This window comes from Phascolarctos cinereus, unplaced genomic scaffold, assembly GCF_003287225.1.
Source record: "Phascolarctos cinereus isolate Bilbo 61053 unplaced genomic scaffold, phaCin_HiC Scaffold_1;HRSCAF=81, whole genome shotgun sequence".
NCBI lineage: Eukaryota > Metazoa > Chordata > Mammalia > Diprotodontia > Phascolarctidae > Phascolarctos > Phascolarctos cinereus.
In genome coordinates, this window is record NW_027555514.1 from 44,808,418 (window position 1) to 44,831,687 (window position 23,270).

Genomic DNA, 23,270 nt, shown 5'->3' on the forward strand with positions numbered 1-23,270 from the left:
GTTTCCTCATCTGTAAGATGAGGGGACTGGACTAGATGATCTCTGAAAGCCCTATTCATGATTTTGTGCTTTGACTGATTCAATATTGGGGCTAGGGGATATGGAGTCAAGGCTATACAATAGATGTTTGTTTCTTTTTTCTAGGATAATAGAGTATTTTTAAGTAGAAATTTAAAATATGGATTTGGACTTTTGTACTAGATCTGTGATTTCATTACTACAGGAAACTTTAAGTAAAGAAAATGTCTACCTCTGCAGATGAGCTCCTCTTCCTCAACTTACAGTCTTAGGGAGCGTTCTGAGATGTTAATGGACTTGTTGATGGTCACACAGCCAATGCGTATCTTCGGACGCCAAAGCCAGCTCTTTATTCAATGTACAATTCTATGTTTCCTCTCCAATAAAATGAGCAAACCTAGCCCAGGAGTGAATGGCACCCGGCGCTAAACAGTTAGATTCTAGAAATGGCATGTTGTGAGGCAGCATGAAGATGTCATAGTTACCCCCTTGGGACCACAGCCAGGTTTCTCATCTGTCCACCTGATCTCTTGGCATCCAAGCCCTTGCTAACTGCTGAGCCGCTTGCTTCAGATTGTGGGAGTCTCAGGGCATTCGCTATATTGGTGAAGCCCAGTTGAATTATAGCTATAGGAAGGAGGAAAATATTGAGGCTTAAGTATTTACAAACCTGTAAGTAAAGATTGTATTGATTTATGAGGAATAAAGGAATGGTTATTTTTATACCTGAAGATTTCTTGAGATAATATTTGTAAAGGCACAGTGCCTGGTACATAGTAGATTCTTAATAAATGCTTGTCCCCTTCTCCTTTTCATGGGTAGAATGTTCCTTTGCTGTTTTTGCTAAGATAGTGGAAAGAAATGTAGGTGGACAGCAAATTAACACCCCCCACCCCAATAACTTGTCATGATTTCATCTTCAAATAAATTTTGGCTGTTATCTTTTGTATCACTACTTCTCTACCTCACCACCCACAGAACCATTTCCCATAATAAAGAATAAAAAAGAGAGGGAAAAACAGTTCAGCAAAACTAGCAATATGTTTCTTTTTCCCCTTTATTATGTATTTAAGTTTCAGCAATGAAAAAAAGCAAAAAGTTAAAAAATAAAAAACAAAGCAAGAGAGAAAGCTAGGCAATATTTGCCCCCCAAAACCTGGCATATTAACTTGCATACCTCTAGTCCCTCACCTTGGCAAAGAAGTTAGGGGAGGTACCTTCTTCTGTTACTTACCTGAGGCCAACCTTAGTCTTGGTCTGCAGTTGGTCTATAATGAAGCTTCATTGTTTTGTGGTTATATTCGTTATGTAGATTGTTTTCCTGATTTTGCTTTCTTTACTTTGAATCAGTTTGTGTAAATCTTCCATGCTTCTCTGTAGTCATCATTTTCATTGACTATCACAGTACAGTAACATTCCATTATTTCTTTTTTTCCAAACCAGGTTGAAGAGAAATGAATCTTCATCCTCTGTCCAGAATTATTTTCATCTGGATTCTCTTCAAAAGAAACTAAAAGACCTTGAAGAAGAGAATGTTGTACTTAGATCAGAGGTGAAGTCTTCCCTCCCCTTATCTCTTCTTGCAAAGACTATACTTTCCTTATCTTAGGAGAGCAAATACTATACATAGCAACTAAACCAGATCTCAATAAGTCATCTAAAGCTAAGGATAATTAGTCACCTTAAATACGTCACTAATAATGTCATCTGTTATTTGTCTGGTCTATTAATCCCAGAGTCATTGTAGTGTGGAAGTGCTCCCAGGTTCTTGAAAGCTGTGTTGGTAGACCACAAATTCTTGTCAATCCTGTGCAACCAGAAAGGCTCAGAGTTGTGGCTGAGTGATAGATTAGGCCATGTGATTTTTGTTCAGGGAGCAACCTGCTAATAATCCCTGACACTTCTTACGGGAAGCCTTTCCTGATCCCCTAATTTGTTATGGCAATCTCCTTCCTCAGATTCCCTTGTGTGTATGGTACCCTTCCCTCCCATCCCAACCAGTAGAAACTAGGTTCCTTGGTGGCATGGACTGTGGGAATGTTTTGTTTTGTTTTTTTAATTTTTGTCTTCATATCCCCAGTGCCTAATATGGTGCTTTGCTCATTGTTTTTTTTTTTTTAATGGGAGTTCCCAGTGAGGAAATGACTTCCTCATTGGCAGTTATTTTGCAGTTTATAATCTTAGAGTATTTTTTAGGGGTACTGATAGATTGAGTGGTTTTCCCAGGGTCACACAGACAGTATGTATTAGAGAAGGGGCTTAGACTCAAGTCTTCTTGAGTAAGAGGCTGGCTCTTCTACCTACTGTGACAGGATGCCATTCACGTGTGTGCTTCACATGTGGTAGGTGTTCACTAAATGCTGGTTGGATTGTGCTTATTTGATGTTTTACAGTGTATAAGGCACTTTCCACCCATTATCTCTTTTGATACTTAAAACAGTTTTGTGAGACAGCAAAAGCAGGTATTGTTATCTCTATTTTATAGATAACAAATCTGAGATTGAGAGATTGAGACAGTTGCCAGGGTCACCCACGTAAGTTCAGAGGGACTCATCACCACAGGGTTGCTACCAGGTGATGAGTTTTTTCAGCCACAGAAACTAATGAAGTTGGACTCCATGCAAAAGTACAGGAGGATTGTGATATGCACCTCTGGGCAATCAGTTGGTGAAGTACTTATTAAGACCCTACTAGGTGCCAGGTACCGAGTTAGGATTTTTGGATATGAGTACAAAAAAGGAAATTGATCCCTACTCACAATGGGGGAGACAAGAAGTCCATACAAAATTATGCACAACATAAATATGAAATTAATTTATATATATTATATATATATATATATATATATATATATATATACACACACACACAAAATGGCACCCATATAAAAAAAATCATCCTATGAAATATTAATTAAAAACAAATCACATGCAATTCCACGAGAGAGTAACTATAATAGGTTCTGGCATGAGTCATGAACTCAAGGTCACTTTTCTCATCAACTGGTAGAAAGCATATTCATTTCTTAGTGGAGGGAAAGGCCAGTTCTACAAACATTCATTTATTACCTCTTAGATGTTTGGCATCAAAACATTCAAAAATGAATCTTTTAAAAACATCGACTTTTATCAAATTTTAAGGGGTTTAGAATTTAATAGGAGAGAGAAGCACAAATGATTATAACACATAAGTCAAGTTAACATGCATTTATTGAGCAATTACTCTGCTAAATGCTGTGAATCTAAGCAGAAAGAGACCATGGCTATTCTCAAAGAGCTCATGTGCTAATGGGGGAAGGCCATAAAAGGGAGCTGAAAAGTAGAGGTGGAAGGAGGAGGGAGGAAAGGATAGACAAAGAGTAGACAAAGTCCTGTGGAGATGTGTAATAGTACAACCTGGAGAGGAATGAATAATATAATTTGACAGTTACAGAGCTCTATGATATAATTTGATACACTATGTTATCATATTATAGTATGACAAGTATGGAGCAGTAGCAAAACAAAGTATGGTGGAAAAGGTTATGGCCGAAGCCATCAGGGCAAGTTCAGTGGTGGCTTTTCCCTCCCAATGTTTAAGGAGAAATGGCTAGAACTGAGAGCAGATCTCATGTCGATCATGTCACCAAGAATTTTCAATCTAGTCTGCCAGTCAGTAACCATTCATAAACACCTACTATGTGCCAGGCACCATTAGGTGCCAGAGAGGCAAAGACAAAAAAGAAATAGCTCCTGCCTTCAAGGAGAAGTGTTGTGAGACATAGTTTTCCTGCCTATGGATTTTTACAGATCTGAATTGTATCTAATTTCAATAAATGTCTGTATGCGAGATGAGACTATAGAACTAGGTTATCTATCCCATTCCCATGGTACACTGTAATGAGCATTGAATTGGGGGCCAGGAGACCCAGGTTCAAACTGCAGCTCTACCACTTAGTAGGTATATGACCTTGAGAGAGTTGTTCATTGCTCTCCTGGCCTCGGTCCTCTCATCTCTAAACGAAGGGAGTTGGATTCGATGACCTCAGAGCTCCCTTTTAACTTGCACCCTTTTCATCATGGTACTGACTCCTCGTGGTACAATTTCATTATCTGTTTTGTACTCGGTAAAAGTGCCTTTGTGATACATTCACCTTTGGTGAATGGAGAGAGGGACTTTACTGGCTCTTTAATGGAGAGGGATCCATAGGTAGAGACGTGCTAAAGATGGCAGCCGGAGGTTTGCTCAAATAGTCCCTAGACTGCTAGTTCTATACATCTGTGTTTGACAGACTACATAAGAGTGAGCAGCTAAGTCATAACCATGGGATATATGATTCCGTTTTGTACAGGCCTGTCAACTGAAGACCGAAACAATCACTTACGAGGAAAAGGAACAACAGCTTGTTAATGATTGTGTCAAAGAGCTGAGTATGTATTTTTCTCCACCGTATCCCTTCCCCCTTGGCATCTGCCACTGCCCTATTCAGGGACATGCTTAATACATCAAACCAGACATTTTCCCTTTGCGTCTCCTTGTTGCCCTCTGCTTCTGTTCATAAATACCACATTGGTATTTGCCCATTTCCTTGGAGAATGGTCTTAAAAATAATAAGAAAGGAAGTCTGTTAATTTCCTCGTTTCTGATAATTACTAATGGAGAATTTGTGAGAGGTGGATGAGTGAGTATATGTTAGCTGATCAGTTCCACTGCCCTTTATTTCTCTCTTATTTAATTACAGTCTCATCTTTCTTCTGGAAACTTTGAGTGGTCACATGGAATAAGGATATGAGAAGTTGCAAAGGGACCTGCCTATAAAAATGAGTGAAAACTGTCCTTACAAGCGATTTGTTTTGGAATATGTCAGACATTTTACCCTTGAAAAACAAATATCACGTTAACTTCTATTTTCACAAGTTTCCGCAATTAGATAAGAAAGTTAGCAGAGCGCGTAGATCAGCAAGATGCTAAATGAATGTGTAAAAGACCCTACCCCTGTCTGATGACTAGAAAGCATGGCTTTTTATATAGATTTTAAAGACTCCTGGGAAATTTCTTGGTCCCTGTTAGATGTAATAATAATAAAGATGATAATGATAATAGTAATAGCTACTATTGCCAGGCCTTCTGTTGAGTGCTTTACACGTATCTCATTTGATTGTTATCACCATCTGATAGTAAGTACTATTATGTTCCCCATTTTTTGGTTGAGGAAATGAGGCAAACTAGGTTAAACAATTTGTCCAGACTCACATGGCTAGTAAGTTTACCTTCTCCTTCTCTTCCTCCTCCTTTTTTTCTTTCTCTTCCTTCTTTTCTTTCTCTCTTCCCCCTTCTTATTACATTGTGGTTTTAAAGTTAATTTAATAAATGTGGTTCCTCTTGAGGGTCCCATAAATCTTGAAATTCTATGTGGGTGTGTGTCGTTAGAGATATTGATGGTGGAAAGTGAAGTGACTGAAACGAGTTGGCCGGATGCTATCGTTGATGGAGTAAATGGACTTGAAGTTGGGATGAGTTGAATTCAGACACTTAGCTGGGTGACCCTGGGCACATGATTTACCCTTTCTGGTCCTTAGTGTCCTTAGCTATAGGATGAACAGGATGGTTTTGATGACTTGCCAGGTCCGTCCCACTCTTTGATTTTGTAAGAATTGTGGTAGGTTCATTTGGGGCAGAATGGAAAGCTCAGACAGCTGGATGGTGGCAAAATTATAAGGAGAACCATGGATCCCTATTTCACAGACTGGTTTCCTCTCTGTTGCACTGTGCTGGGGTAGCCAAGTGGTGCAGTGGGATAGAGTGCTGGGCCTAGAATCAAGACGACTCATTTTCCCAAGTTCAAATCTGGCCTCAGACACTTAGGCCTGTGACCCTGGGCAAGTCATTTAACCCTGTTTGTCTCAGTTTCCTCATCTGTAAAATGAGCTGGAGAAGGAAATGGCTAACCCCTCCAGTATCTTTACCAAGAAAGTCCTAAATGGAGTCACTAAGAGTCGGATGTGACTAAGAACAGCTGAACGGCAGCAACCTCAATGCACCATGCTGTCTTTCACATATTCTTTATGACACAGCACTGGATTTGAAGTCAGGAAGACCTCAGTTAGAATCCTGTCTCAGATACTAGCCATGTGATCCTGGACAAGCCGGCTAATTGCTGTCTGCCTCAGTTTCCTTATCTGTAAAATGGGGATAATAAGAATAGCTCCTACCTCCCAGGGATGTTGTAGGAGCGAATGAGGTAACATATGTAAAGCACTTCGCAAACTTAAAAGCATAGTGTAAATGCTAGGGGTTATTTGCCTCCTGGCTAAGCATGCTCATCAGTACAAAACCAGTGCCCTGGTTTTCATTTTTACTCTTGGAGGTCATTTGGATGTGTAGAACAGTGGACGAGCACTTGGATTCTTGTCCTTTGGAACATAAACAAACCAGTTAATTTCCCATTCCCATGGGCCAGCTTTCCAACCTGTAACATAAGACGTGTGATCAACATGTTCTTCACCAATCTTCTAAGTGTGCAATGTAAAGATGGTCACTTCTGAAAAGTGCAAAGAAAGGAACGATTAAGATAAAAGTATTATCTTGGTTCTTAGCGAGTAACTTCTGTACTGTGGACTTGTTTGAAAATCCCTTACTGTGGCCAGCACCATCAGGGATCCACAGATATTGCTCTTCTGACCTCTCCGTCTTTATCCTTGTGTGATCTCTCTCAGGGGATGCCAATGTCCAGATCGCCAGCATCTCGGAAGAGTTGGCCAAAAAGACTGAGGACGCGTCCCGGCAGCAAGAAGAGATCACCCATCTTCTCTCTCAAATAGTGGATCTGCAGAAGAAGGCCAAGGCTGTAAGATCTTGGGGTTCCATTTGTTTCTCATAGAGTGATGGCCCTGGGGCACAACTCGATTGTTACCCTTTAGTTTTATGTTTTCTAGATGTCTTCTTAGGATCCTACTTGGAAGGGACCTCACAGAACATCCAATCCAACTCTCTCATTTTTAGCATTGAGGAAACTGAGGCCCCAGGAGATTAAGGGACTTGTCCACAAACTTACACAAGTAGTAAGCATCAGAGGCAGGATCTGAGCCCAGATCTTCTAAGTCCAGGACCAGTGGTCTTTTCATATTGCTTTACTCCTTTGGAGAAAAAGTGACTAAAATTTGAAAATGGCATTGAGCCTTTTGGGGCACCTCTGTAGAAAGCACACAATAAGTCTCAGGATTTAGAACTGGAAGACCACTTAGAGAGTCTTTAGTCCAACACTTCCATTTTACAGATGAAGAACTGAGGCCCAGAGAGTGACTTGCCCAAAGTTACCCAGCTAGTAAGTAGAGCCTAAGATTCAAAACCAGGTCCTCTGACTTCAGAGCCAATGTCCTTTTAAAAAAAGAAGAAAAAAATTATTGATACCTTTTCTCTTTACATTTAATTCATTTCCAGATATCCTCATAGCCACTCAGTGACCTTTTCCTTGTAATTAAGAAATACAGAAGACAGCTGAGCAAAGGCAACCAGTACAGTGACCCCATCTTACACTGTATATGTTATTTTGTACCCCAAATCTCCTGCCTCTGCAGGAGTGGGGTGCTTTTCTTGAGCCAGATTGGGCATTATAATCGCTCAGCGCTTGGCTTTATTTTAACGGTCTTTTTTGTTTACACACGCGTCCCTGGTCCACACTGCCTCCCTTGTCCTGGCGTGCTGAATAGAGACGGTCATGTTGACTAACTCTAGAGATACAAGTGTGTGTTCTGTCTCATTAGAATATTAAGAGAACAAATAATTTGTGAAAGGAGTTGGGCAGAAGGGCAGAGGCTTCAGAGATACACATTTAGGCTTGTTGTGTGGAAAGGTTTTCTAGTAGTTAGAGCTGTCTGAAAGTGGAGTGGGCCAGTTCAGTACAGAGGAGAGCTGACCAAGTAGGATGCCCCTGTAAAGGTCCACATTGTGTTAGACACCATCAGAAGCCTCTTCTGACTAGAATAGCTGGTGTTTCTCTTAAGCCATAGGATTTACCTGAGTGCTCAGGTGACTTGGTAATCTCATTAACAGGCAGGTTTCCTCTGGGAGTACAGGTCCCGGCTCACCCTCACCTTTGTGTTTTGTTCTGTTCTTCTCCATGCCCTCTGACACTTAGATGTGGTCATGGGCAAATTGAAATCTCTGTGGGCTTCATTTTTTCCTCTTTTGCAAAATAAGGGGATTGGACAAGACCTCTGAGGACCCTTCCACCTTTAGGTCAATGAACCCAAGAGCCCTCCCATTGGGTCTCCAAGGAAGATCTAATTACATTCCATTGGAATGAGTGCAGCAAATATAAACTGTCCAAAGGGTAAGATACTATCCTTTGCTTTCAGTATCCTTTTTCTATTATTAACTTGCAGTATTTGATATAGATGCAAGATCTTACAAAAGACGTTGGTTCAATGGGAAGGAATAAACTCAGGGAATGGTACACTGGGTCGTCCTACTCATGCTTCATCCAGAGAACATTTGACCTTTCTACAGTCACTAAGGGACATTTTATAAAAAAAAAAAAAAAAAGACAGCCATTTTTACATTGTCCTCTGATAGAATGTGAGTTTCTCAAGGGCAGGGACTGTGTCATATCATATATATACACACATATTTATATGTGTGTGTGTGTATATATATATATGTGTGTGTGTATATGTATATGTATATGTATGTATATATATATATATCTTAGTATTTCACAGTGTTGGGTACATAGTGAGTGCATAATGCTTATTACTTGATGGAAACTAAATCTGAAGCAACAAAAATAATTAAAGGTTTCTTGTTTTTCAGTTTTTCTTAAAAGGCAATTGAGGTTAAGTGACTTGCCCAGGGTCACACAGCTAGTAAGTGTCAAGTGTTTGGTCTGAGGCTGGATTTGAACTCAGATCCTCCTGGCTTCAGGGCCACTGAGGGTTTCTTATGATTCCCTTGGTGCCTTTGATAGATACACTCTGGTACTACCTAGGAGCAGCTCTTTGTGCTATCTTGAGGGTAGAGGGTATGGATTTTTATTTCATAGAATTAGGAGAGAATGTGCTTTGAATTTCACATTAAGAAAAAAATCCTTAACAAATGAGATAATTTTCCTTTCCTAGAGAAGAGAGTTTGTAAGAGATTTGACAGGAAAATGATGAGTCAGTTACCAATAAGTTCTTTATTAAGCTCTTATAACATATCAGGCACCGTAGAGCTAAGCTTGGGGGTACAAAAAGAGGCAAAAGATGGTGCCTGCCCTCAAGGAGTTCATAGTCTAATAGGAACTGCACTTTAACTTAGAAAATACATTTTCTTTACTGTGTTTCAGTGTGCTGTTGAAAATGAGGAGCTTGTGCAGCACTTGGGGGCTGCTAAAGATGCCCAGAGACAGCTTACAGCCGAGGTACAGACGGTAGCTTTGTGTCATTTGGGGTTGGAGTTTGTTCAGTTTTTTGTGTCTTTGTCTTTCTGTTTATTTTGGCAGCCACTTCTTCCTTAAAAGTTTCTTTTAGGTCATTAAGTAATTTATGACCTTGGTTTGATTTTATGCCCAGCTATAATACCTCTCTCTCTTATTCCATAAGAGCCATTTAAGTCAGGCCTCATTTACAGTAGTGTGACTTGAATTAAGATTAAATTAAAATAAAAAAAATTTAAATTATAAACATTGTCACCCTATCCCCTTTAAAGATAATTCAACCTTATTTGTCGGTGGTAATTTTTTAGGCGATATTTTTGTAATCTTCCTAATTGTTGCAGAAGGCAATAAATGGAAAAATAAAAGGATTTTCAGGGAAGGGAGACTTTGGGGGTAATTGGGCTCAGTTCTGCAGAGGGCCAGTTAGGTGTGTCCCCATCTTTGACCTGTTTATTATGCTGGTCTCCTTCTTGGGGGAATGTAGTTGTAACTTTGGCACATCTGTTTCTGGAATGTTTGCTCTGAGAGGAGCAAATCGAATCATCTGGGATCTTTCTGGATTTCTTACAGCTGCGGGAGCTGGAGGACAAGTATGCAGAGTGCATGGAAATGCTTCACGAGGCGCAGGAAGAGCTGAAAAACCTGCGCAACAAATCCGTACCAAGCACCATCTCCCGACGTTATCACTCCCTGGGGCTCTTTCCCATGGTGAGCAGCATCGGGACTGAACTGGGACATATAGCAGGCTTTTTGTTTTTTTAAACACCACCACACTTCAGGGTTCTCCTAAACAGGCCAAGAGAAATCCCTTTGGTGAACAGAAGGCATTTATGTTGACTCGGGCTCCAGATGGTGTAAAAGTTGCCTGACCTTTGCCAGAGTTTAAATGTCCTTATAGGAGAGGATATTTCCCAAATCTGTTCCCCTGGGGTAAAAAAGCAATTACCAGAACATACAGGATCTGTGATCCTAGGAGGCCTGAGTTAAGCTTTAGCCTGTTTGGACTTCTCCCTGGACTTTGCCACCCAAAGGAAAACAAGTTTATGGAGGCTGGAAATAAAAGTTTGCTGTGTATGAGTCACAGCTGGGCACAGCTGGGGGCTTCTTGTTAATTGGCTTAGAAAGGCTGATTGTACAGAAGTTCTCATCTATAATCTCCACTGTACCACATCTGGTTTAATTAAAAGGGAATGGAAAACCCTTGCAGATTCAGCACTTACTGGTTACTTGGCCTGATGTTAATAGGGTAAAGGGCTTTTGAGTACTTAGAAAAAAGTGTTAGAAGTAGCCTGGAAATTTTTACTACTCTCTTGGGTATTTATCAGTTCTAATAATGATGGTTGTAATTTTCATGCAGGGTCAGGGATCTAGGGAAAGAAAAAACCCCCCATCATGTGTTAGTTTATATTTTTTATTCTTATATAAAATGAACAAAGAGAAGAACATGGCATAGTGGATAGTATTATTTGCCTCAAAGCCAAAGAGATCTGTGTTCAGATTCTGCCTCTGGCATATACTGGCTATCTGACCTTGGGGACAAGTTATTTAACCTCTCTGTGCTCTAGGCAACTCACTAAGACCATACATTAGAGAACAGGTAGCAACCTGCATTGATAGAGGGAATATCCTCACCTGGGAGCTCCCAATACCAGTAAAATCGTGGGTCCAATCCCTACCCCGATGCTTTCAAGCTCAGGGTCCTGAGCTCATGCCAGATGAGACTTGGTTGAAGGAACTTAAGGCTGTTTAGCCGGGAGAAGAGAGGCATGACAGCTCTCTTCACATATTTGAAAAGCCATCAAGTGGAACAGGGCATAGATATGTCATATTTTCCCCCCCGAGAAGACAGAACAAAGTGAAAGTTTCAAGATTTACACTTAGTGTCAGGGGGAAAAAAATCAAAAGAGCCATCTAAAAGTGGAATGTGCCTCCTGGGGAAGTCACACATTCTTCTTCACTAGAGGTCTTCAAGAAATGGTTGGTTGGCTTCTTGTCAGGGGTATTGTCCAGAGAATTCCAGTTCAGGTGTGGTTTAGAGTAAATGGCCGTCCATCTTTGGCTCTCTGAAGTGACTTCTTACCATCTTACTGCTTTTAGTTCTGGTCTCATTTATTTCAGGGCTTGAAATTTGTGGGCCCACACTACTTTGTGTGACTGAAGACAGGTATTTTTCTTCAAGATATTGATAATTTATGGGAACAGTTAATATCTTAAAGCATACATAGGAGAGCATTGACCTTAAGTTGGTTATAGGTAGGCAGGAACACTCCTCAGTCCTGGGGCTGTGACCTGCATTGAATACTGAATATGGGAGATGAAAGGATAGTTGTTGTTTTTCAGTTGTTTCAGTCTTGTATGACTTTTCATGACCCCATTTGGGATTTTCTTGGCAAAGATACTGGAGTAGTTTGCCATTTCCTTTTCTAGCTCATTTTACAGATGAGGAAACTGAGGCAAACAGGATAAAGTGACTTGCCCTGGGTCACACAAGTAGTAAATGTCTGAGGCCAAATTTGAACTCAGGGAGATGAGTCTTCCTGACTCCAGCACTCTCTGCACTATGGTGCTACCTAGCTGCCCCATGGAAGAATAAAGTCACAGCTATTTCTTGGAAACCAGCTCTTTGTATACCATTACACTATTGGATGTACATAAGGGACGTGATATACTCCGTGCTTTGAGAAGCTTACTGTCTCATTAAGTAAAACTAACCTGAAAGCAAGGCAGCTTGGTGGAGTGGAAGGGGAGCTAGCCTTGGAACTAGGAGAACCTTTGGGCAAGTCACTTCACTTGTGACTTGTATGGGAGGATAGCATGAACACAGGCACAGAGGGGAGAAGACATATGTGAAGTCAGCAAATATTAAGTGCCTACTGTGTGCCAGGCACTGTGCCAAGTGCCAGAGATGCAAAGAGAGGCAAATGACAGTCCGTGCTCTCAAGGAGCTCACGGCCTAATGGAGGAGACAACATGCAGACAACCATGTAGAGACAAGATATATCCAAGATAAATTGGAGATAATCAACAGAGGGAAGGCACTAACATTAAGAAGGACTTTCTTACAAAAGGTGCAATTTCAGCTGAGAACTGAAGGAAGCCTGAGGCATAGTTGAGGAAGAAGAGAATTCCAGACATGCAGGGCAGTCATTAGTGAAAGAGGAGAGTCAGGAGATGGAGAGTCTTGTGCAAGGAACAGTAAGGAAGCCACTGGAGAGGAGTGATAAGGGACCATACCAAAATGGCAGCAGGGCCAGAGAGGAGAAGGGGATGTTGTGTATGAGAGATATTCAGAAGTAGAAGAGACAGGACTTAGTAACAGATTGGCTATTGGATAGGTAGAGGGAGTGGGAGATGGTGAGTCCAGAAGGACTCCTAGGTTTCTAGTTTGGGGAGATTGGGAGGATGGTGGTGCCCTCAACCGTAATAAGTTTGGAAGAAGTGGGAAATTTATTGTATTCACTTTTGGACATCATGAGTTGTACAAAGGAACATTCCTCACTCTGGTCAGGTGACAGAGGTGATGATCCTTGTGAGAACACTGATAGCAGATTTAATTAACAGACGGCATTTTGAATCTTTTCCAACATCCTCTTTCAGCATCCAATTCCCTTGTTTATAAGTCACAACATGTTCTTTAAGATAAAACCAAAGAGCCCTTTTGGAAGTAGGAAGAACTTGCCAGGTGCCAAAAGTTAGAGAAATACAGTCTGGGCTAATTATTTTACTGCTTTCTGGCAGAAACCTTTGGCTAGGGAGAATTAGTTTTGGGAGACAGAGCTGCTTCTGCTTCTGGCCGTTCTGGTTCTGAGCAGTCAGGCTAGCTGCTTTATACTTCTCATAAGAACTGACAGCCTGGATATATCTTTTTCATATATTATAAGAAGCTCTGTTCATATGCTGAGACCCTGACTTCCCAGATAATGTGCCAGTGGGCCGCCAGCTTTGGTAGGTGTTTATCAACCTAGAAAGCCTTTCCTTGCAGGCCCAGTGATGATTTGTTGTTTGAGGACTGGCAGAGCAAACTTTGGGAAGAGGCCTATTATGGGAAGGTCTGCCACCAGGTGGGCAGTTTTCTCTTTGGCCTCAGCAACTCATGAGTAAACACCATTTCTGATGTCATGGATGAGTTGTTTTCTGTAGTGGCTGAGTGAGTGCCCCTGCCCAGAAAACTCTAGGTTCTTTTGAGGTTTTAAAGAACTTGTAATATTAGCCAGCATTTATATTGCACTTTAAAGCCAATCAGATGTCCATACCAAGTGCAACATCAGTATGGTGAGCCCATAGGAGCTGGGGGAGTGAGAGGACACCAGGCTGACTAAAGAGGGTGGTGGTGAACCAGCCTAGGTCAGAAATGGAGCAGGTCAAAACATCCATGCCGATTAGTAGTGGTATTGGCCCTGTGAGTGGCTGCTGCTCACCCCAGGCTAGGGAGACCCAGTCTCAAAACAAAACAATAAATAACTTGCTACCAAATTTCTTCTCGTTTCCTGGATACCTCCTCATCGGTGGCTATAAAATCTTGGGGGTTCTTTTCATCTGCTTTGTGAACATGAAGAAGTCACTTGATTTTTTGTTTCTTAAGTTTGCTTAAGAGATGGGAAGAGTAATCTAATAGGTAGAAGACTTGCTTCCAAGTCAGGGTTCCAGCTTTGCCTGGAATGGCTGTTGGGTCTGTGACACTGGACAAGTTATTTCACTACTCAACACCCCATCAAAACTCTCTGACAATGAGTTGCAGAGCAGTTGCTGATCCACTTTGGTAGAAGGAGTTTCATCTCCGAGAGCTCTCTATTCATATGAAATTCTTGGTCCCATCCCCTACCTTCTCCTCTCCCCACCAAAAAAAGTTTTTTTCCTCTTGTATGAGTTCCTCCCAAATCATACTATTCATGTTAATCATATGAGTAGTATCCCAGCTACCCCTCTCTTTGCCAGGGCCATCAAGAGGATAATTAAGTTGCCAGTTACGGGATTGTCTCAAATGAAAAATACTCACTTAGATTTTTTTGGGCTTTGCCTAGGACTCCTTGGCTGCTGAGATAGAAGGATCGATGAGGAAGGAGCTACAGTTGGAAGAACCCGAATCTCCTGACATAACGTAATAGCCTGACAGCTTTCCTTCTAATGCTCACCTTGACCCTCTCATTGACTTTTAGCTGGTAGTAAATAGAAATGGCGACTCAGGAGACCATGCTTGACAACAGTGCTTCCCTCCCAGAGTGAGGGCAGTAAGGAATGCTCATACCTGAAAAATGGAAAGCAAGGTTTTCTAATCTAATATTTTTAAAGAGGAAATGAGAGACAGTTATTTATTTGACCAGAATTGGTTTTCCCGTTACTTTATTGGGTTTCTCTATGAACACTGGCTGGCATAATCCTTTTCTCCTTCACACTACTGAGTTTGCTTCTTTTATAACAGAACTTACAAACATTGATGTGGTATTCATGAAGATCTCCTTCTCAGAGAGGAGGGGTTCTTACCCTGGGTTTCACGAACTTCTTTTTTATTTTGATAACTATTTCAGTGTATTTTGTTTCCTCTGCAATCCTTTTATTTGAAGCATTTAAAAATATTCTTCTGAGAAGGAGGAAGGGGTCCATAGCCTTCACTAGGCTGTCAAAGGGATCTGTGACACACAGAAAAAAAGTGAAGAACCCCTCTTTTTCCCTATGCACTAAAATTTCCAAAATAGCACTTCCTAACTGTGTGACCTTGGCCAAATCCCTTAACATATCTGAGCCTCACTTTCCTAGCATAGAAAAGGGATATGGTAGTAACTTTCAATGCGTGACCTCTGTGATGGAGTTGTCCTAATGCACCAATGAATGTAATGTACGTGAGATGATTTGAAAATTCTAAGTTTACACAAAGAGCGCACCCTCCAAAGCTATTATTATTGGAAAGGAAAGGCATTTAAAGAAGCTTAGATAAACAGGTACACATGAATGCCCAAGCTTTCTTTCATAGGCTTGTTAAAGTCATTTTAATGCAAGTAGTGCTCTTTTTTTCTCCTTTAAAACAAATTAAAAAATGAATAATTCTTCACTTAGAAATACCTGTCCTCGTTTGGCATGGTTCCACTCTTTTGACAAATTGCTCAGTTAAAGCATCTGAGTGTCTTGAAAAGCTGCTCAGCCTAAAAGGAGGAGGGTGACCTATAGCAAATCTCTTCATTTTTTTAATGTATTGATTGAGCTACACTCTAGAAATGCAAGGCATTATTGGATTTTGCAGCATTTCCTTTGGGCACAGACTCACTATTTAGGGCCTTCATTTCAGCAGGAGTGATAGCTAGCATTTGTATAGCACTTTTCAGGTTTGCAAAGTGCTTTACAAATATCCTGTCTGAGCCTCGCAACAACCCATGGAGGTGGAAACTATGTAAGTCCCATTTTACCGATGGAGTAACAGTCAGAGGAGCGACTTGCCTGGGGTCACACAGCTAGTTAGTGCCTGAGGCCAGATTTGAGCTTGGGTCTTCCTAACTCCAGGTTCAACGCTCTATCCACTGTGCCACCAAGGGCTGCACTGTAAATAATTTCATTGGGAAGGATTATAAATGAAAGCAGAGGTTTTTGAGCTTCTTTGTAAATACCGTGCACTCAGAAATATTTGTAGGGCATGGGATTGCTAGTTGTTTGGTATTAATATTTGGAGGTGACTGAGTTAATATTCTCAAATGCCATTTTTCCTGGATTCTGGCCCCCACTGGTGCTTGCTTGTTTGCGCTTTCACACCAGTTGTACTTATTTCTCTCTAGCCATCAGAAGCGCGTCTTTGAGGCTGTGAGGAACATGAATCAAGTGGTCAAGCAGCGCTCCCTGACCCCCTCCCCCATGAACATCCCAGGCTCCAACCAGTCCTCAGCCATGAACTCCATCCTCTCCAGCTGTGTCAGCACACCAAGGTCTAGCCTCTACGGGGGTGACATCACCAACATCGTGATCGACAATAAAACCAACAGTATCATCCTGGAAACGGAGTCATCAGACATGGGGTCAGTGAGGCTTGGTGCTATGGTTTGGGTGCCATTTTGGTCTTTGGAAGGATCTGGGTTATGTGCCTAAGCATGTGAACTGGTCAAATATGGGCACTGCAGTTACCAAATCTCTCTAGCCAGTCAGTTTATGACACCTTTGCTTGAGCCGATCCTAGATCTAGAACTTTTGATGTCATCTTGTCCAACCCCATGATTTTGAAAAGAAGAAACCTGAGGCTCAGAGTGGATCAGGAACTTGTCCGAGGTTATAGAGGTAGCAAGTGGCAGAGTCAGGATTCAAATTAAAATCTTGTTAACTTGAGTTCAGCATTTTCCCCACTGCACCACACTCTCTGCATTTTGAGTGAAATTAGAAGGAGTGGTAACAGGAAGCTGGGAGACCAGCTTTTGTCTATCAAATGGAAGGGCAGGCATATGAGACTATTTTTCCCTTTCTCAGTTTAGCTGTACTCAAATATTTGGCAGACAGTCCTATGGGCAAGCAGGACATGAGCAACTCAGTGGGCCAATCTTGTTTATGGTGTAAGCATGATTTATATTTGCATGTAGCTCAGAGATTGGTGTGATAGAGAACTTAGCCCTTCTAGGTAATTTTGGTTTTCCTTGGTAGAATTCACCATAGGCTACTCATCCCCCTTTTAGAATCCTTTGCCCTGCACACTTTAATAATAAAATATAGTAACTTTAGCTATATTAGGTGAATTTATCTATATCTATATCTATATCTTTGCAAATCTTAAATCACTATATAGCTGACACTGAATAATAATAATAATAATAATAATATAATAATAATAATAATAATAATAATGCTTCCATTGTGCTCTGTGGTATTCAAGACAGTTTCCTTAAAACAATCCAAGATGTAGGTGATGCACATTGGTTCTTTTTTATAGATGAGGTATTAAAGCCCAGAGGAGTGAAAGGATTTTCCCAAGGTCACACTCTAAATAAGAGGGGATTCTTGTTTTTGGTGTGGGTTGGAACAAGATGGTGTCTGATTTCCCTTCTAACTCTGAAATTTTATGAAATGTTGTACTTGGCTTCCTGATGGTGAGATCAGGTCTGGAAGCTACCTCATGTGCCTGCCCACCTCATTTGAGTGAGTAATTGTCCTTTAAAATAGATTTGAACACGGGCAGACTTTTTTTGGGACAAATGATCAGTCAAGGCCCATTGGTCTACAGTGGGTTTTTTTTAAAATGATGAGCAAATCTCTCTGCTCATTTAATTCAGGAAGGAAAAATAAGCGTAGTTCTGTCCATTGACAAGCATTTATAAAGGAGTAATTATGTGCCCCAGGTACTGTGATATCTGCTGGAGATACATAGCCTGAAGTGAAACAGAGCTGCCTTCAAGAGGCTAACATTCCAATGGGAGAAATGATGTGTAGATAACTGGCTAAATACAAGAAACACACAGAGTAGATGAAGGCAGTCTCAGAGAAGAAGGCACCAGATGGGGGCTAGGGAAGGCTTCCAGCAGAAGCTAGGACTTAGCTAAGTTCTTAGAAAATCACAAAGAGCCAGTTAAAACAGTCTGCAGGTTTCCTATCCTGCCAAAAAAGACTTTTCTCCAATTCTACCAAAGGTGGTAAATTTCATAGGTAGGCACATGGTAAATTATTTGCATACGTACCTGAATTTTTTGTGTGCGCTTGTGTTGTGGGCTCATTTCTTTCAGTTAACCTGTTATTCTTTGCAAGTAGCTTTTCTTAATTATAAGCCCCAGTAGTAGAGTTTCCTACAAGATGCAAGAACTGACTGAGTTTATACATTTTGAAGTTCCTTTCCCTAGACATTCTTCTCTCTCTCATCCTCCCATCTCCCTCCCCCTCTATCACCCACTTTTCTAGAAATGAGGACAAGAATAAGAAGCCTGGAACTCCAGGGACCCCCGGCTCCCATGACCTGGAGATAGCGCTTCGGCGACTGTCACTTCGGCGGGAGAATTACCTTTCGGAGAGAAGGTTCTTTGAGGAAGAGCAGGAGCGGAAGCTTAGGGAATTGGCGGAGAAGGGCGAGCTTCAGAGCGGTTCCCTTACCCCGACTGAAAGCATCATGTCCCTGGGCACCCACTCGAGATTCTCGGAGTTCACCGGATTTTCTGGCATGTCATTCAGCAGCCGCTCCTACCTGCCGGAGAAGCTCCAGATTGTGAAACCCTTAGAAGGTGATAACAAAGGGCCTCGGCCTCTGTCCGTCATTCTTGGTGACTCTCTCTGGTCCTTAATCCACCATCGTAAATCAGGAAACCTCTGTAATACATACTCCTTTTACTTTAAAGATAGCCACCCCCGATGCTGGTTTGAAATCCATTGAGGGTGACTTAACATGGAAAACCGTAGCCATTTATTGTTGAAATTTAAAAAGCAAGTTTCCCCTCAAACCCCTTGAACACCAAGTGTACTTTTAAGGGCTGAAAAGCAATTCAGTCCAAACTTAATAATTGTTAATTATGTTTTTCATTAATTCTTTTTTCCCCCTATGTTTCTGAAATGGTAGAGAAATATAACAAGGCTATTTAGGAGTTCATAAATGCATTAGATCATGCTTGGGACTTTGGAAAGAGCAGAAAATTTGTGTCCATGCTTTGATTCCCTGAATATGGGTTTCAAAACCAACTAATTTAGATCAGACTTTCATTGGCCAAATGAAAATGGTCTGTTTGCTCCATTGTCCTGTCTTAGAATGAGCACAGTGAAGTTTAGTTGGGGATACACACATGTGCGCGCACACACACACACACACACACATACACACACAAACACACACACACACACACACACATGCACACACATACATACTCTCTCAAAGATAATGGGTTTCTGTAGCATGGAGAGTATGGAAACATTACAATGGAAATATTTCTTATACTTAATTCCATTGAATCAGTCTCTTCCAGTGCTTACTAATACTTGTTTCAGGAGCACTGCTGGTGACTGAATTTGGAAAAAACTCAACTTTTCTTATTTCTTCTTTTTTTTTTGAGATTGGGTCTCCGTATCTCACCCAGGCTGTAAATGCAGGAACTACTCAAGGTCTTCAACCCACTACCGGTGGGCACAGGAGCCTTGACCAGCTCCATTTAGGTCATGAGTTGGTTTGCCTCTCCTTAGGCAACTTGGTGACCCCCAATTCCAGGGGCTTACCTTGTTGATGTGAACACCCAGTCAGAGAACTCCTGAGCAGAAGAATCCACCATCCTCAGTAGATGGGATTGCAATCATGCCCAGCCTATTTTTTCTTCTTTTGAGATTATGATATCCCAACCTCCACCTCCCTCTGAAGATTTATATGTGTTCTTTTATGACATTTTATGCCATTTTTCCACTGGAACCTTTTATCTTTGTCTTGTAACTTGTCTGCATGTTGTTCTCATCAAAGATGTATAGTACTTTCTCACAGTAATCAACATTTTGGGCCTAAAAGCAGTTTTAGAAAGTGTTCTCCTACCCCCCAAATGCTGCATTAAAAGTGCTCCTTTGGACTGATTCTGCTTTTTTTCACAGTAGAGTCTTCTGTTCTCATTAGAAATTTTTAAGTAATTTTTTTTTCAATTAACAGGCATCTGTTTTCTCTACCCTTCCATCCCTCAGTGAAAAACAAGAAAAAAGAACCCTTGTAACAGACATGCATAGTCAGGCAAAATAAGTTCTCTTTGAATATTATTCCATTAAGTGTCTTCCAGCCCATTTTCATTTAAGTTGTTTGTTACTTGCAAGCATTGTGATTATTTCTGGCCTCCAATCTTGTCTTTCTTTTTTCTTTCAATAAAATCTTCCATTTCTGTAATCTTTCTATCTGCCTTTCTTTTCCTTTCCTTCTCTCAAGAGTTGATTGTGTTATGTTAGCTTTATCATTTCACTTCCCTTTCCCCTTCCTTAGTTGAATTGTTCATCCCTTTAGGGTCGCATAAGGGTATCTCCTTTAGATTTATTGTTCAAACTCAAATACGTAACATTGGGTGGCTTTTTCCTTCTTTGAAATAGGTTAGGTTTTTTTATACCAATTACACAAGTTTGTCTTTACCTTGTTTTCCTCAAAGGCCCCTTCTAGTTCTAAAGCTGTGACCCTCTGACCTCCTTTGATCTCATAATTTAGTTTGGGAGTGAGTGTTGGGCAAGAGTTTTAAGGTAAATTTAACAAAAAAGGAAAGATACATTACAAGATAAATTTTACCTAGAATGTCCTGCCACCTATTCTATCCCCAATTGAAACAGAATTCGTTGGCATCCTAGAAACAAGTATTATCCTGCTAGTCTAGTCTGTGACTTCTCCGATGGTTCCACTATGATCGCCTAACTAATTAGCTTGGCAGTTTTACCAGGTCTATCTAGGCTTTGTGTCCCTCTTTCTTTTTTATATATGAAAAGTTTAATTTGAAAAATCCCCATGATTTCAACTGAGTATCCCAGAAGCCATGTCAGCGTGATGATATCCTGAGTTTTAGATCATTTGTACCTGACCTGCTGTTTGTGGCTAGTTCTGATATCAACAATCTTCAATTCCTCTTTTCCACCCATTTATACCTTTATACTCTTTATACCATGCTCAGGTAGAAAGCTAGAGAACATGGGCTATGATTTAGGGAGCTGAAAGAGTTTGGGTTAGGGCTGTATTAGATAATCTCTCATCATTCTTATCCATGCCTCTCTCACCCGAATGTTTAATTTTGTTTAATTTTCTGTTTGTCGCTCTAAGCTGGACTAGCTGAACTGAATTTTTTTAAAGTTCTGTGTTGGAGAGTCACCATAGACAGACAACAAGTTTGTCAATTTTCTCCTATTTTTTGTTGTGTTGATTAGTCGTGTCCGACTCTCGAGACCCAGTTTCTGGTGTTCTTGGCAAAGATACCAGAGTGATTTGCCATTTCCTTCTCCAGCTCATTTTACAGATGAGGAAACTGAGGCAAACAGGTTAAGTGACTTGCCCAAGCTCACACAGCTAGTAAATGTCTGAGGCTGAATTTAAACTCAGGAAGATGAGTCTTCCTGACTCTAAGCCAGATGCTCTAGCCATTGCACCACCTAGCTGCCCTTTCTTATATTTATCTTGCCCTGGTATCTTGGCTAGATGGAGAATATAGCATTTAGTCTGAAAACATTCACACATTAAGGAGAAAGTATTGTTTTCTGCATTTAGCCCTCCTAAAGGGTTAAAACCCAAATGAAATTTCCAAAGGAAGGAGATTAAGTGATAATTAGCAATAGGGCACATACTTTCAAGCTATTTATTTTAGAACAGATGTATTTCTATGTTTGGGGTATATGCCTTTGGCTTAAATCAATTTTATAAAACCTGTGAGTTGGCTTTCCTCTGTTAAGATGGCAGCTACAATGCAGGTCAGTGTGGAAGGAGGACAAACAAAGGAGGGATTATTGACAAAGACGTTAATTTTTCTTCCCCATTCATGCCTTTGTGTTTAACCTAGCTGTTAGTAGGAAGGGAAAGGAGAGGCTTCCTTTTTTTCCTTTTTCCTTGTTTACCTAGCCCACATATCATCTGACTCATGTTCTTAATCGACTAAGAGGTGAACAAGGCAGACAGGTTGCTGATTTGTTTGTTTGTACAACCTTAGTATCAAGTGCCCCCACTTGCAAGGCTTTTGCCCCCAAGGAGGTATCAACCTAAGGGTGTGTGTGTGTGTGTGTGTGTGTGTGTGTGTGTGTGTGTGTGTGAGAGAGAGAGAGAGAGAGAGAGAAGAGAGAGAGAGAGAGAGAGAGAGAGATATGATGGACACAGTAGAAGAGGAATTCCTCCAGACTCAAAACAGATACAATCCAAGAGGTTAGTAAAGATTCAAAATGGTGGCAGGGCAGGGTGGGATGACATGTTGCCTTCTGGCACAGAAACCAGGATTGCCTGCTGTCCTAAGTGTTGTAGATTCCTTTTAGAGGGCTGTTAGTATCTTCCTGAATTGTAACTCCTAAGAGGTGATACTTAATTTGAGTAATAGCCCATGGTAGTGTGCAGCTAAAATGTTTAAGGTGGATCTTACCATTTTTAATTTAGGACAAATAAAAAGCGACTTTGCATAAAATCAAAAAGCCTTCCTGGGACTTATGACTGGTGGGTATTCGGCCTTTATGCCCTTCTTCCTTGTGTAAACACTGGATGCTTGTGTGCCATTCTGTTGGAAGATCTAGGGACATGGTATACAAAAAATGTCTTTGAAACTTTTGTTAGAAACTGGATTTAAGCTCTTACTAAATTTCCTTTGGTAAGCAGCTTCAAGTGGGCTCACATGCTTTAATGCCTTGAAATGATAGAGCATCTTAAAAAACTTGAAGTACTTTCTGTAGCCTAATTTTTAATTTAGAACCTTCCAGTAAGGTAAAGAGAGGGTTGTTGCACCCATTGTCTAGATGGGCAAACTTGAACATGGGGGCTTGTCAAGGTTACACAATGAGTTAGTTCTGAGTGTAGGGCTCCTCTCTAGTTGAAAGCTCTGTCTATTAAATTGCCTTTTCCCTCATGATTCTCTAAGTCCCCTAGTACCTTTCAAAAGAGTTGGGAAAGTCCAGACTGAGTCCTGTGACCTGACTCCATATTTTTTTTCTGGGCTCTGATGCACACGGGTTTTTGCTTGTTATTTCAATTTTTCTCTCAGTAGAAAGTAATTTATCAGACTCTCCCAAACTCTAGGAAATCCTCTTAAACATTATATCTTTCCATCTTTTAAATGGGATGTTTTTTCAAGAGTTAATTTGTAAGTATGGTCTAGATACAGATCTTTGATTTAATCCGTGTGTGGGAAACTCTCTGTAAGGAAATTCTCTTTACCAATGAAGGTTGGTATCTGCTCTGTAGCTTATTTTAGAGAGTTACCCAGAACTCAGAGAAGCTAATGGTTTG

The 23,270-nt window shown here is 40.8% G+C and overlaps 1 protein-coding gene across 9 annotated transcripts in view; it reads left to right on the top strand.

The window, feature by feature from the left end:
- Nucleotides 1–23,270, top strand: part of TRAK1 (trafficking kinesin protein 1) — a 140,177-nt gene that overhangs the window by 92,446 nt on the left and 24,461 nt on the right. For all 9 annotated transcript variants that reach the window (XM_020987374.2, XM_020987366.2, XM_020987368.2 and 6 more), the window contains 8 exons: nt 1,462–1,570; nt 4,349–4,427; nt 6,714–6,844; nt 9,323–9,397; nt 9,983–10,120; nt 14,434–14,510; nt 16,174–16,410; nt 18,269–18,585. In XM_020987374.2, the coding sequence (XP_020843033.1) occupies nt 1,462–1,570; nt 4,349–4,427; nt 6,714–6,844; nt 9,323–9,397; nt 9,983–10,120; nt 14,434–14,510; nt 16,174–16,410; nt 18,269–18,585 (1,163 nt within the window). The remainder of the gene's footprint in view (nt 1–1,461; nt 1,571–4,348; nt 4,428–6,713; nt 6,845–9,322; nt 9,398–9,982; nt 10,121–14,433; nt 14,511–16,173; nt 16,411–18,268; nt 18,586–23,270) is intronic.